The following is a 15,989-nucleotide window of genomic DNA, read 5'->3' as shown; positions in this document are numbered from 1 at the left end:
ATGAGGTGACGTGTTTTAGCTGGCAAAGACTCTAATTTGAACATACTGTAGCATAAGAGCTGGCCTCATCAAGACTCAGACATGGTCACATGTGAAACTCTTAAGCATTTATATTTTGTAGATATTGATTTAGCTTATTACTAGAAGGAATTGTGATTGGGCTTTGCCATACTTAAAACCAAAAAGGAATGGAAAGGGGTGTTACTAAGAACTTTGGTTGTCATCTGTGGTCTAGTTCTGAAACCAAAGGCAGTTGAGATAAGCATGTAGTCCTTTTAGGGTTTCAGAGATAATTGAGTCTCACTTGCAATCTCAAAATGTAGTAGAGATTCTGGTTTGGTTTATTTCAAGGAAACTTGCCAAATGTGGTGGATCACAGTGATCCCAACACTTTGGTAGGTAGGAGGATCATGACTTCAAGGTTAGCCTGGGCTGCACTGCAAGATGCCCATCCTGAAATAAGAGAGAATGAAGACCCACACAAGCTTTGGCAGAAACATTTATTGTGCTCACACAACTGGAATAAGAGGGTTTTTTTTTTTTTTTTTTTTTTTTTTTTTCTGATGAAGATAAAAACCCTCTCAGGAAAGAGTCTCAAGTGATGAAAGAGATTGTGTGGAGAAGTGCATACTGGAAGACTGGGGTCTGTGGCTTCATTTGAGTAGGGGGCAGGGCCATCAACAGACCTTGCTGCTTCCTGCACTGCTTTTAAGATTAAATTATCCACCATTAGTGCTAGAAATATCAGCATTAAGCTCTCCCTATGCTGTGTATGGGCAGTCTCATCACCAGTGTTAAGTAATAGAACAGCCCTTGGGAACATGTGCACATTGAACTGGCAATGCTTGTATTTGTAAGGATTTCTTTAACCACAGTCAGTGTTAGAATTGATCCACATGAGGGGCTTGACAGATTTTAGTGCTTCTTTGACCAACATGCCATGATCTATGGACTTTTAGAAGTACATAGAAGCTTCTGAGCTTGAAATGCTGGCTTTGGATTGCTCATGTGCCCCCAGTCCATTAGTTAAAGATGATGATGCTACAAAACATAGGAGATAACAAATCCCGTTGCAAAGACAACTTCTGGGGGTATGGCTATGTCTTTATTGCCTCACTTTTTCCTTCAACTCCTGACACTTCTTCATTTCTAGAATTCCATATTCTTTCAAGGGCCCATGCTTTTTCTGAATTTGACTCTTAATTTTGTCCCATATGTTCACCCACACTCTCTGTTAGCCAAATGGAATGAAATACCCATTTGCCTGAAATTTAGAGTCCTTGTTCTTTTCCTCAATCAGTCCTTGGCCAGAGATATGTGTCTCTTCCTATTTTTTGAAAGCCCCTCCATGAATTTGCTTGGCAGTTTAATTCAGCACCTCTATTTAAAATAATACATAAAATTAGATAGTTTATGAGTAGAGTGTGAAAAGCAAGTGAAGACTTAAAAGAGAAGACTTTGCTGTCTTGATGTTTCTTGTGTGAATCAGTACAGTGTTCTATAGATTGTTTTAAAATTTCTTTCTCATTGACAGAGAGAAGGAAAAGAATTAGATATCACTGCAGAAGTTCCATTTCATTAGCATTTAGTTTTGAAGTAATCTAGATGTGGCCGGATACAGTTAGGAAGGATTGTGATGTTCACAGATTGATGCCAGAGGTTTCCCAGCAGAACAAATGACATCAGATTCATATAGGTACTCTTATCGAATGTTTTGACCTGTCTGTGGATTTCAGTGGTTCTGTGGTAGTAGTTTGAAGTACAGATTTACTTAGGAGGCTGAGTAAAAGCTGTTCCTGGGACGTGTAACTATTTGAGTCTCTGGCACCTGGCAGTGATACATCAACAGGCCTGAGTAAGTGAACTTGTCATTCTTAGCGACAGAATTAGCTCCCCTGCCTGCAAATGAATTACAATGAAGTGTTAAAATGCTTATTTAGCGTTCCTAAGTACAAAGAGTGCTGTTCAAGGAACGTGTGACATACATAATAGAACATAGATACGTATCATGCAGGTGTTCTACAGTGTCTTGCTATTTTGCGTAACTGACCCATGCTATTTCTGTTACTTCTAGTTTTGTCTCCTGGTCTGCAGTGTGTGCACATTTTTTACAATCTTGGGAAGTTACATTCCTGGAGTCATACTCAGCTACCTACTGTGTAAGTATAGCAGTACGCTTTGCTTCTTGGTGTGATGCATATGGCATCACTAGTGCTTATCAGATCTTCTGTAGTTTAGAAGAGAAAAGGTGTGCTCTGAATTACCAAACAAGTCGTCCAATACGTGACATTTCTCGAGACAGTTAGATGTAAACAGTTGGAAGAACAGATGCACAATGCAGGATCATTAAAAATAATGTGAAATTATTATCACTGAATGTATAACTGAGCAGTATGCCCCACTCGGCACATATACCACACTTTTACCTTCATGCATGTTCTGTGGCACCAGAGATAGAATCACAACGAGATACCACTGTATCTTTGTCAGAAATGTCAAGTAAGAAATTATATAAAACAACCTGAATTCTCTCTTGTTAGTGGTAGGTAGATAGGTAGAATGGGGCAGTCGTTTCAGAAAACGGTATGGCTGGCTGTCCCACAATTAAGTATTTACCCAAGAACATTCAAAGTAATGGTTAGTGAAAAAGTAGATCAGTGGTTGCTGGGGATGCGTTGGGTGGGGTCGGGGAGAAGCAAGAGACAGAGAGGAAGGATTAATAAAGACACGAGGATATTTGCTTGCAGTAAACTGTTTACTTTCTTGATTGTGTCAAGGACTCTTAGTTGTTTACATGTCAGGACTTATCAAATTGTGTACTTTATGTGTACTTTGTTATATGTGAATTATGACCCTGAAAAAAATCTTCAAATTAAACATTCTGCTTTTCCTAAAATACATGAAAATCTGGTGCCATTACCTCCAGGCCAGGCAGTACATCTGCTAACCTCACATTTCCTTCTTAGACTGGCTTTTGAGTTTCACTGGGCTCTAAAGATAACTGAGTAGGAGAGGACATGGCCCATCAGCACCAAAATAACAAACACTGAAGCTACAGTGCGGCCAGTGTGGCTCTCAGCCTTTCTCTTGGCCTCCTAATGCATGACACACCTAGCTGATGGTTGGAGCTCACGTTCAGTCTTCCAAACAGAACTTGGAGTACTTACTTGATCTGCATTATGTCGGAAATAAGTAAGAGAAGTGCTGGGAGAGGAGAAATAAATGGGAGCAAGACATTCCTTAGCTGGTTTGTGCTAAGCTAGACTACAAGCCCAGCAACCCCATGTAACACCACCCCAGTATCACTGAGAAGAAGCTAACAATAGGAAATGATTTCCGCATGGTTAATGGCAATAATATACGTAGTAATAGTTTAGTTGAGACAAGTGGCTATCTTAAATTTTCAGGGTAGACAATTAAGGTGGGAAAAAAAAAATTAACCTAATTCCAAGTGTAAAAACAATAGCTGTGAGTATAGGGTGTGTGTGTGTGTGTGTGTGTGTGTGTGTGTGTGTGTGTGTGTGTGTGTGTGTGTGTAGTAAAATGCATTTTCATCATAGAGTAAGAATAGAGAACTTACTTGATGGAGGGATTACCCTAAGAACAGTGTTACTATTTTTCCCATGAATTAAACAGTGTCCTGTAAAATACTAAAATATAAGCACTCAAAATGAACACTGCCTGTATTATTTTCTTCTTTCTATTTCAGTACTGTTTGCTTTTTTGTGTCCGCTGTTTAAATGTAACGATATTGGACAAAAAATATACAGCAAAATCAAGTCCATTCTATTGAAACTAGATTTTGGAATCGGAGAATATATTAACCAGAAGAAACGTGAGAGAGCTGGTAGGTCAAGTTTGAATATTGGTTCTATATGTGAAATGAGGCTTTTGCTCAGTGGTACTGTAAAAGCTAACCCCCCAAAGTGTGATGATCTGTGTGATTTTTTTTTTCTTCTAGAGGCTTTGATTCTTTTCTCAAACATAACGTTGAGTCAATTGACTTTCAAAATATATATATTGTGCATGTTCCTAATGACCGAGAAGGTGTGATTTTGAGGGTGAGAGGTGGGGGGCGGGGGAGACACTGCTGCAAAAGTGTCTGCTGGATAGGACACAGCAGTCGCAGTCACGAACTCAGTTAAGTAGAGGTACCAGCACAAGAAATGCACAAGTCTGTGCCTGTCAGCATTTCATCCTGGAAGGGGGAGGAGCTCCTGAGCTTGCACTCTGCTCTGAGGTTCGATGGACAGTTAACAGTGGCTGTGGGAAGGCTGTCACTCTGCCGTAGTGTGACACAGGACATAACCTCCCACCCATGCTCATCCAGGCAACCCTACTTACACTCAGGGGTCACACACGATGACGACAAGAAAGGAGGAAGGAGACCAGGGGAGAAGAAGGGCTTCAGCAGGAGGATGGGGATGAGACAGGGTGATAGGGAGAGGAAGGATTCAAATCCATTATACACATAACATGAAACTGTCACAGAACACAAGCATAAAAAAATCACAAAATACACACATTGCAGGGGAAGGAGAAAGGGCTTCAGCAACTGTTCTGTTGTTTGTGATGCACTTTATTTTATTTGGGTTGGATTACTGAAAATGTGAGGGATAAAGGGAAGTGTGGGAGCCATGTAAAAGCGGACTAAATTAGTAAGGGAAAGCAAAGGGTGGTTTTACTGTGATTTCTATCTTATCTATCTATCTATCTATCTATCTATCTATCTATCTATCTATCTATCTATCTATCTATCATTGTCTTTAGAGTTTCTCAGACTATAGTATGCACCAGAATGATCTGGAGGCAGCATAGAGTATGGGCTCCTCCTCTTGACTCAGGAGGTCTAGGACAGCAGCCGGGAGCCTGTATTGCCACAGAATCCCCAGGGCTGCTGCTGCTGCTGGGTGGTATGAGAACACAGATGCCCGCCATTTCCCCTGGAAAACAAATGTTTGCAAATATGTGACGCTTCTTTAGTAGAAACAATTATAGAGGAGGGCTAGAATGCAGGGCTGGTTGTGAGGAGAATATATGTTAAAATAAATGCACTATATTCTAAGCTTGAAAGGAAACTAAATGCTTCCTCCTTTTCCCCCCTCAACAGAAGCAGATAAAGAAAAAAGTCACAAAGATGACAGTGAATTAGACTTTTCAGCTCTTTGTCCTAAGGTATTTTTGGTTAATTTGTTTCTGTGTGGTTTGGCCATTTATTTACAGAAAGTAAAATAATTGTCCTAATAGATTTATATATAACATGGGTTATCCTGTTTTACAAGATGATTGGATAATCTCAAAGGAAAGTGCTCATTGCTTTTTTTTTTATTTTAAAATTTAGGGGGTTAGTGTGGACTCTTTTTTAAAGAGTTTTTTTCAGTTTAAAATGTGCTGTGGTATTTCTGTTGACACAGATTAGCCTCACGGTTGCTGCCAAAGAGTTATCTGTGTCAGACACAGATGTGTCAGAAGTCTCTTGGACTGATAATGGGACCTTCAACCTTTCAGAAGGGTACACTCCACAGACAGACACTTCTGATGGTAAGCTGATGTTCCTGGATTCTGTTACTTTGATTGGTATTGAATACATGCAACACTACTCAAATTCTGTCAACCACTGAATGGATAAATAAAATGTGGACTATTTGTACAATGGAATATTAGTGGATTAAAAAGTGAATGAAGTACTGATATGTACTGTAGCATGTGTGAACCTCGAAAACACTGACATCGTTCATATCTATCCTCTTTGTCTTAAGATAGTTACCGTCTTCAGGGAAGGGTGGAATTATGATGATGAACAGTATATTAGTTACTTTACCCATTGCTATGGCAAAGACCCAATAAAAGCAACTCAGAAAAGACTTGATTTGAGCTCAGAGCTTAGGGGTAAAGCCCGTCAAGGTGGGGAAATCGTGGTGGTGAGTGTTCCTCTAGCTGCAGTAGTAAGAACATGAGGCAGCTGGTCACATTGCATCTGCAGTCAGGAAGCAGACAGAAGTGCATGTTGGTGCTCAGCTTGCTTCCTCATTTTCTGGTCTTTTTATTCAGTCCAGGGCCTTAGTTCAAGGGATGGTACTGACCACATTCAAGGTGGGTCTTCCCTCCCACTTATACTTCTCTGGAAACATCTTCACTGACATGCCCAGAGGTGTGTCTCCTAGGTAATCATAAGTCCAATCAAATCGGCAATGAAGAGTATCAGAAACATCTAAACTTTAGTTAAAGCCCATAGCTCATACATACTAAGCGAAGTTGATTGTCCTTGCATACATGATTTCATGCAATAGGGAAGCCAAAGATACAGAAGAACGTATAGTGTTTGTTTACTTGCCTCTGGAGAGATGATTCTGGTAGACCAAGGAAAACATAATTTTAGATAGCTTTTTTTTTTTTTTTTTTGGTTTTTCGAGGCAGGATTTCTCTGTGTAGCTTTGGTGCCTGTCCTGGAACTCACTCTGTAGACCAGGCTGGCCTCGAACTCACAGAGATCTGCCTTGCTCTGCCTCCCAAGTGCTGGGATTAAAGGCGTGCGCCACCACCGCTCGGCTCTTTAGACAGCTCTTACTTAAAGTTTCTTCTGGCACTTATGCGTGAATTTCTGTTACACATTTTACAGATCTTGACCGGCCCAGTGAGGAGGTTTTCTCTCGAGATCTTTCAGGTTTTCCATCTCTGGAAAATGGCACGGGAACAAATGATGAAGATGAGCTAAGCCTGGGCTTACCTGCTGAGCTCAAGAGAAAAAAGCAACAGTTGGACGGTGGTCACGGACCAAGCAAAGATGGGCAGTCAGCAGCTGGCCTCTCCCTTCCTCTGAGCAGCGACCAAGCCCTTCACCTGATGAGCAACCTGGCTGGGGACGTCATCACAGCCGCCATGACGGCTGCTATCAAAGACCAGCTAGAAGGGGCCCAGCAGGCATTTGCTCCGGCTGCACCCACTATAGGAGAGGACACAGACACCGAGGAAGGTGATGATTTTGAACTCCTTGACCAGGCAGAGCTCGATCAAATTGAGAGCGAACTGGGACTCACACAAGACCAAGACGAAGAAGCACAGCACAGTAGGAAGTCTGCAGGCTTCCTTTCAAATCTACTTGGAGGCCATTAATCTGGGAATCAGCTTGCAGCAAAGCACAGATGAACCACCCAAAAATTTCAGACAAGCAGGGAAAAAAACAAACAAACACACACACACAAAAAAAAAAAACCAGAAAAAAAAAATGGAATTGTAAGCTTTAATTACTTTAGATTTTTTTTGTTTTCTTTTCCCTTCTGTAGTGAGTTGGATATGTATCAGCTGATAATGATAGACTGACATTTCTGATAGCTATTTTTATGTAATAAGCATGGAAATGAACTTTATAGTTACATATATACATACTGTGGAGTCATAAGTGAATAAGGGTTGTTTTTAAAGAGAAGAGAAAAAAAAATCCCACCAAAACCCATCAAGCTTAAGATATTTCTATAAGTATTCTTTTTCTTTATAATTTTCAAGCATGCAGAGATGTATCATAACTTGCTGAAAAGTAACAATTGTGAACAAATGTTGTATCAGCTCCCATACTGCTCATTCTTGGAAGTAGTTTTTCAAACCTTGTTAGATTTTAATGAAAAAGGGGGAAATTATTGAAATGTTTGTAGTTGAAGGGCTTGGGAAATGCTATCAAAATTAATTTTCTAAGAAAAACTTTTAAAATAAGTACTACCTATAGCCTGAAATATTTCCATGGTTTTTCTACAGCTGTAGACTTAGGCTTTACTTGTAAAGTGGTATGCGCCACTGATGGCCACATCTAACCTCGAACAGCGGTGGTACTGACCCACAGAAAGCAAGCAGTTATCTACCCCACAACAGTGCTCTGGTTTCGTTCCTTTTTTTTCTGTCCCATTGGCAATGGGGAGGTTGTAAGTGCAGATTGCTCTTGCACACTCAGATGTAACTAAAATCTGATGTTTTTATATTGTGTTGCAGTCTTCTAAGATTGCGGAACTAGCCACTGGTGCGTCCTCTGAGTGGTGTGGTCATTGGTAATAAAAACGACTGTTTTTCTTTCTAGTTTGCAGGTGCAGAGGCGAGGAGCTTGCTTGAACTTTAAAGTTCATTGCTTTGCCACTGCAGTCTCAGTCTGTAACCTGTTTCTTGCTGGGGAGCTAGAATACGTTTTTCCTTTCAACTTTCTTTGGATCACCTTTACATAACCAAATTTGCCTTACAGTGGAAACCAAGATAGTTGTGTTTTTGTGAAACAATCTTTTAGTAGTACTGAGGGACCATGTCAGCAACTATCTTAAACCTTCAGTTATAGCTGGCATTTCTGCACGGACGCACAAGACCCTTAGCAAGGAAGGGTAATCCAAGGCTATAGAAGAAACCTGTGTTCTCTTCTGGCTTCATCCTTTATTTCTAAAGACTAATTAATTACAAGCAACTTGAAATTTTAATGTACCATCATCTCTTATTTATTGTTTCTTTCTGAGGTATTAAAATATCTAGACTGAATTTTGCCAAATGTAAAAGGGAGAGAAGTTACTGAAGACTTGGAATACTTGCTTTTTTTTTTGATTGATGTTCTAGGCTTATGTCATTAGTGCCTCACAACTGTGTTTGGTGTCCTTTATTGATACAAAGTGAGCCTGTGCCTTCATTCTCTTGCCCATTTTGGTACCAATGTAAATTTGTGTTAGGAAATCTTGGAACTGTGTGAGTCTTGGAAGTCTATATCTGAATTCTATTCAATACATTTGCTGGATGTGAAGAAAAATACAGCCACATATTTATAAAATAGTTGTTACCAGTACTCCTTTTTATGTGTGTTTCTTTATTTAGAAAATACTCTTAGTCATCACATCAAAAAACAACAAAGGTTGCTCAATTTCCTCACTAAAGAAAAAAGCAAGAATTATAATGATCAGTGATCAAAGAATGTATTTTAAGTCACTAGACAAGCTTACAAGATAAACTAAAAAGTGATGAATAGTGATGGTATGAATAAAAAGAAATCCAGTCTAAAATAGATACAAATTAAAAGTTGGTAGGGGAAAATTAGTCACCAGTATGGGGGAGTACCATGAAGGACACTGTAGTCACATGCTTTTCAGTATGACTTGTACAAGAATCGGTGTTTATCAAGTTACACAGTGCAGTAAGAAAACTCCACTCAGACTTTGATTTCAAATGTAGGATGTTGAAGTGTATGTGTGCTTTCTGTAGGAACAGTGTTTCTAAATTAGGCTATAGTAGCAAATAAACCTTAAGAGTGATCTAGTGTAGTAGGGAACTCCATATCCATTGCCATGAGAGCTTATACAAACTGCAGTATGTTCTCACTATGTGAACAACTGGATAAGGAATGGCTTGTGAGATCCGGTGAAACGTAGTCATTAAAATGTGAGTTATTTTAGTTATAGAGGAGTTACAGAAAAACTTTTCCCATTTCCTGAAGAAAGGGCTCAGGAAAAGCCATACAATGGGAATAACACACACTGATCATGTATTTTGGTAAGAATCAATAAAACACTGCTCAGGAATCTGAAGTCTGAGGTAGAAGGTTAACCCGGGCTTGTACAGTCTCCTTCTAAAACACTTTGCTTTTTACTACACTAAAATCTTCAAAAAGGATTAAATCCTTTGTGCCTACATTCATAGACAATGGGGAAAACAAACTTATATAAGTTTTATAATCAGCAAATATCCTCATATTTGGGTATTATGGAGAGACTTGTTGCGAGAGGGTTATTTTTATGTTGCCCAGTTTGGTCTTGAACTCATGGCAGTCTTACTGACTCAACATCCTGAGTGCTGGAATTAAGGCACTTATTTAAATATGCGGACTTAGTCAAATAAGTCCAACTTTCTCCTTTCTGAAAACTGGTAAATGTTAACATGCTACTGTTTCAAAGCTGGAAGTATATACAAATTTAAGAAAAATATTTTAATATCTTTGATTGTAGTTGTGTGTTTACACTCCAGCTTTATTAGTGGCAGGAAATTACCCAGGATCTCTTCAGAAGCTGTTGTCACAGATCATGGAAGCCCCAGAACTGTATCAGGGCACACCGCCCCTCAGTTTGCACTGCAGCATTTGGGTTAGAATGTGTTGTAGAAAGCTGTCTCCGAAGGCCAACAGTCGTCATTGTCATCAGAACAGCTGTGAAAACTCACAGGCAGCCCTCAAGATTGGGCTTGTTGACATTCCCTTACAGAGGAGGGGATGGGAGGGTCATCAGATGGCCACCCTAGATCTTAACCACTTCCTCCTAAGCCTTCCTGCCAGATTATGCCTTGACTATATATGTGGCCTCATGAGGTGCTAGCTGGCACAGAGTGTGGAAGGCTAATTGAAGTGGGGGGTTGGGGAGGGCACTCTATCTATGCAGCTTGGAGAAGTCATCATGCAGGCAGAGCTGAGACTTTTTGGTGGCATGGCTGCTTTGGGGTCACCCACACTCCTGTAACTCCTCCTATGCACTCTAAGTAAACGCAATAGACTTGCTGGTTTGCCAAGCTAGACTTGGGCAGAACTGTACTTTTGGTCTGCCATCCGTCTCTGTCTGGAGTGATGCGATATTTGTTTCCATTTCCCCAGAAAATGTCAGCATATCTGGTTTCGATGTTGACATTATGGTCCTAAGACACAAAGTCCAAGTCTTATGATTATCCTCAAGGTACAGCCTCTTAGCCTTTCACTTGGGCACATTTTGAGAAAAAGCTACTTGAAACACATTTAAGTGGGAGCAACATGGCATAAAACCAAGACATTGATTTTTTTTTTCTCCCTACATACTATCTAAGCCATCATTTTATATCTTACAGGCAATTACAACTACCTGTTTACAAGAAAACTGAGAAATTCTCTTAATGGGTCTTGCAAGTGGTACAGCTCCAGAGGGAAAGGTACCCTGACTGTTGGAAGTCAGGCTATACCTGCAAATGTTAACAGCTCTGGAGGGAAAGGGATCCTGACTTGTTGAGAAGTCCGGCTAGATCTACAGCTGTGAAAGGAGGTATCCTAGATACCTACAGCTGTGAGGAGAACGGTATCCTGACTTGTTGGGAAGTCAGGCTATACCTGAAGCTGGGTTCTGGTGGGGGACGGTCTCCCCACAGGATGTGGCAGTTCTGCCCCTTTCTGAAAGAGAGCCGCAACAGCTGAGCTCTGTACCGCTCCCCTAAGGGAGTTTCCCAGAAGAGGCGTCCATAAATGGATGGAAAATATTGTAAAAATGTACATACTTCACTTGTCTTTGTGGATCATGTGTAAGGTTCTACACTACTTATTTGTAATGGTTCTAACATTACTGGCAGTGGAACTCTGGTAAGATCACTTAACAACTGTGTATCTGTTTCCCCTGTAGACAAAATAAACATAAAACAGTACCTCATCACATGATGCTATAAGAATTGTTTCTAAATGGCAGGATTGGCCAACTAGGACCCATACAGCAAATCTAGGCTGCTACCTATTGATATATGGACTTTATACTAAGAATAATTTCACTCTTTGAGACAGAGTCTCATTCTTTAACTCAGGCAGGCCTTGAATGCGTGGCAGTCTGCCTGCCTTGGTCTCCTACGTGCTAGGCATAGGCCATCATGTCCACCTGTATTTACATTCTTGAATCTGTAAATAAACCTTTATTAGAATACAGTTGTACTTACTCACTTATATATTACAATGGGTTGCTTTTATTTTATTGCAGCAAACCCAAAAGGCCCAAGTAGACTAGACAGGATTCACTGCAAGCCTAACCTTTTTTACTACTTGGTCCTTTATGAGCAATATGTTAACTAACCCCTGATCTAAGATACGGGAAACACTAAGTAACAGTGTCATGTTTAATCTTCAAGACCCTACATTTAATGGATAACTTAGTCTATTTCCTCTTGCTATAACAGAACTTCTGAGGCTGGGAAGTTTATAAAGCAAGGTATTTAGTTCTCAGTTCTAGAGGTCCAAGAGTATGGAGCTGACATCTCCTGAGCTGCTGCTGCTGGCTAAGACGCTGCACCACATGTGGAAGAAAAGGAGTGAAAGTGGATGTGTGTGGACAATAGGTGTCACACGGTGACCGCGAGACCGACCAACTTTTACCAGGCGACTCCTGTAGTCAACCATCTAGTCCCAGCTACTTGACACAATCACGAATCCACCCATGCAGGTGAAGCTCCCATGACGTAATTACCTCTTAAATGTTCCACTGCCTCCCAACACTGTTACACTGGGGAACAGTGTTCTAGCACATGAATCTTTAAGGGACACACCATATCTAAATAATAGCAAGCACAATTAAGAATATCCTGATAAGGAGCATTAAATAAACTAAGGTTACATTGCTAGCAGAGGAAAAACCACATTGACTACAATGCCTATTCTTTGAAATTCACTAATATTAATGGGGGTAGCAATGTTATTTAAAGAGAAAAAGTAAAGTCTATTGAGAACCCAAGGATGCTGAAAAAGGATTATGAAAATGAACAGGAGCATGTAGACAAAAGTCTAAACTAATAAGAAACATGCTTACCACTTACTGCTGTCCTTCCCCTGAGAGAGAGACCTTCCTGTGTCCTGTCTTTTGTTTGTTTGTTTGTTTTTGTTTTTCGAGACAGGGTTTCTCTGTGTAGCTTTGTGCCTTTCTTGGAACTCACTTTGTAGACCAGGCTGGTCTCGAACTCACAGAGATCCACCTGCCTTTGCCTCCCAGTGCTGGGATTAAAGGCGTGTGCCACCAACGCCTGGCGTCCTGTCTTTTTATTGCCTTTCTGTTCTACCTTCTCACTGGCTCTAAACCCAACCACATGATTTCCTCGTCACTGCCTGCCTATGCAGACCTCCAGGTCTCTGGTTGGTACTGAGATTAAAGGTTCGATCACCACTTAGCTGTGTCCTTGAACACACAGAGATTCTGCCTGCCATGTGATTGGATTAAGGGCTTGTGCTACCACCACCAGAATTCTGATAAATGGCTTGTTTTTAGCTCTAATCCCCAGGCAACACAACTTTATTAACATACAAATAAAATCACATTTCAGCACAAATAAAATATCACCATAGGAGCAAGCAGAGATGAAAAGATATGAAGTAAATACAACAACATTAATAGGTAAAATCCTGAAATGCTTTTCCTTATATAGCTATCTTCTGCATTTCAGGGAATCTTGAAAATACACATATTTTGCTCACTTCAGTTGATGACCAATACTAGCTATATTTCTCAAAATGGGATCTGTCTAGAAAGCTCAGTTATCACAAGAATTTTTTTTTATAATTTCAAAATAAAAACTTTCTGAAACAAAAGTCATTGGATTTAACTTGTGCACTTCAAAATTGTCAATTTAATAAATACTGAATAGTCTCTGTCTTGGTATTGTTGTAGTGTTGGATATTCAGCAATGGAAGGGCAGCCTGTTTTCATGGAATTTATACTCAAGATGACTAACATGATGTGTGACTGGCCTTTCTGATTGGTCCAGAATTGTAAGGTTTCTACGGATGCAGGACTTATTGATAAGCCAGGGAGAAACAACAAATGTTAGTGGTAGCCAGTCTCTCAAAGTAACCCACAAAGTCCCACTGTCCCTACTCCCATTATCCATGCTCTGATGAACAGTGCCCTTAAGAACATTAAATAAGCTGACCTGCATTCAGCATATTGGAGAAATACTTAGTCAAGGCTAGACCATGAGAGGCATTGTGGCTCTACTCTGTTTTTTTTTTTTTTTTTTTTAAAGGGAAGCTAATTGCCACCCTGTGAAGACAAATAGTTCTATGGAGAGATTCAATTGACAAAGAACCCAAATCTCTTGCTATTAGCCATGCAAGTCATTTCTGATGAGACTCCTCCAGCCACAGTAAAATACTAAAACCTTCAGGTGACTTCAGCCTTGGCCACAGGTTCACCATGAACTCATGAGACTAAAAACCACCTCACTCAGCCACATTGATGCTTGCCTTAAGAGAAACTGAGATGATGATGTGATGCTAAATTCTAGAGTAATTCAATACAGCACAATAGATTACTAAACAGAGATAAAGAGGAAAGTAATGCCTAGCAAGGACTTAAAAAATAGGGTGCAAGCACCATTTTTTACAAAAGGGCCTAGAAAGGCCTTTCATAAAGGCTGTGGTGGTTTGAAAGAAAATAGCCCCTTGTGGGGCTGTGGTGGTGCATGCCTTTGATCCCAGCACTTGGGAGGCAGAGGCAGGCAGTTCTGTGAGTTCGAGGCTAGACTGGTCTATTGAGCGAGTTCCAGGACAGGATCCAAGGCTGCACAGAAAAACCCTGTCTGGAAAAAAAAAAAAACCAGAAAAAAAAATGGGCAAGAAAATGACCCCCCATGGGAGGTGGCACTATTAGGAGGTGTGGCCTTGTTGGAGGAAGTATGTCATTTCTACTGCCTGGGAGATTAGAACACTCGGCTACTTCTCCAGCACTGTGTCTGCCTGCACACCATCATGTTGCACCATGATAATACACTAAACATCTGAAAATGTTTTTCCTTTATAAGAGTTGCCATACCAGGCGGTGGTGGTGCACGCCTTTAATCCCAGCACTTGGGAGGCAGAGGCAGGTGGATCTCTGTGAGTTCGAGGCCAGCCTGGTCTACAGAGCAAGATCCAGGACAGGCACCAAAACCACACAGAGAAACCCTGTCTCAAAAAACCAAACCAAACCAAACACAACACATTCTCTGCTGGGCGGTGGTGGCACATGCCTTTAATCCCAGCACTCGGGAGGCTGAGGCAGGTAGATCTCTGTGAGTTTGAGGCCAGCCTGGGCTACAGAGTGAATTCCAGGACAGGCTCCAAAGCTACAGAGAAACCCTGTCTCGAAAAACAAACAAACAAACAAAAGAGTTGCCATGAACATAGTGCCTCTTAACAGCAATAAAACCCTAAGACAAAGGCATTTGGGCAAAGACCTAAAAAAGGAAGCAAACTGGCAGAAAAATGTTCAGGCTGAATAGCAAAGGATTTCTAACATAATACCAAAAATGTACTTGCTTAACCTGTTAGAACAATTATCATGATTGAAGCAGGGTGAGTTAAGGTGCAGAGATAGAACAGAGGTTGACGTAGGGATGGATGCAGATCCTTTAGAGCTGAGAATGCTTGGTTTGAATTTTATTTAAAACCAAGAGAGCCACTTGATGATTGTGAGTAAAAAAGAATACGATCTAACCTGAGTAAGAATAATAAGCTCTGCTGGAAGCTTCCACAACATTCTGATCTGGTTGAGCCAGGCATTGCAGATGAATCCATAACGCCTCGCAGATTCCTGTCTTCCTATGAAACATTGCCTCATACATACGAGGTGTTTTATATATATGTATACATATATATGCAAATCGAGCACATGAAATGGGGTAATACCGAACTGATATTGTTGCTGTTATACACACGGGATATCCAAAATTTAGTACCAGCGAAGGAGCGTAAGACGGCTCACAAATTCTTTTAGCTTTTAGATGCTGAAATAGTATTTCGATCATTAAAGGAATTTCACATAGTTTTACTTTTTGCATGGCTACTTGGATTTCCATTTTTCACACGTGGCTCGGATTATATTTCTGGCTTGGGTCTGGACCCCACGGTTTCTGGCCCCTGGGGACAGCCGGCCAGAAGGCTCCGGAAGTCCCGAGCTGTCGCCACCTTTGAGCTCCCATTCCAGAAGTGCAGGAGACAGTCCTGAGGGAATCCACCTCCAGTGAGAGCCGCCGCAGGAGACTTCTCAAGAGACTTCCCAGAACCCAAAGCAGTCCCCGGCGCCCGCGCCCTCCTCCCTCTCCCACAGCTGTCACTTTAACCACGTCACAACACAGCCGCTAAACAGCGCTACTCAGAACCCAGAGGCAGCGTCCGCCGGGGAACACCTCTGATTGACAGGGCGGACCCAGCATCACCTGGAGAGCAACGACGTTCCACCATCTTCCGGGGCGTGGCTAAGGAAAGAGCCGGGACTTCCGGCCCGGCTGTCAACAGT

General features: G+C 41.1%; 1 protein-coding gene across 1 annotated transcript in view; it reads left to right on the top strand.

The window, feature by feature from the left end:
- Retreg1 (reticulophagy regulator 1) overlaps positions 1-8,806 on the top strand; it is a 131,095-nt gene extending 122,289 nt beyond the window's left edge. The window contains exons 5-9 of the mRNA XM_052743052.1: positions 2,075-2,159; positions 3,710-3,847; positions 5,111-5,175; positions 5,415-5,541; positions 6,620-8,806. Coding sequence (XP_052599012.1) covers positions 2,075-2,159; positions 3,710-3,847; positions 5,111-5,175; positions 5,415-5,541; positions 6,620-7,113 — 909 coding nt within the window. The 3' untranslated portion in view covers positions 7,114-8,806. The remainder of the gene's footprint in view (positions 1-2,074; positions 2,160-3,709; positions 3,848-5,110; positions 5,176-5,414; positions 5,542-6,619) is intronic.
- Positions 8,807-15,989: the final 7,183 nt, after the last annotated feature.

The sequence above is a fragment of the Peromyscus californicus genome, unplaced genomic scaffold (genome assembly GCF_007827085.1).
Source record: "Peromyscus californicus insignis strain IS unplaced genomic scaffold, ASM782708v3 Scaffold_18__1_contigs__length_77618521, whole genome shotgun sequence".
NCBI classification, from domain to species: Eukaryota; Metazoa; Chordata; class Mammalia; order Rodentia; family Cricetidae; genus Peromyscus; species Peromyscus californicus.
The sequence above is the reverse complement of the archived record's forward strand: the minus strand, read 5'-3'. Positions and strand labels throughout refer to the sequence as shown.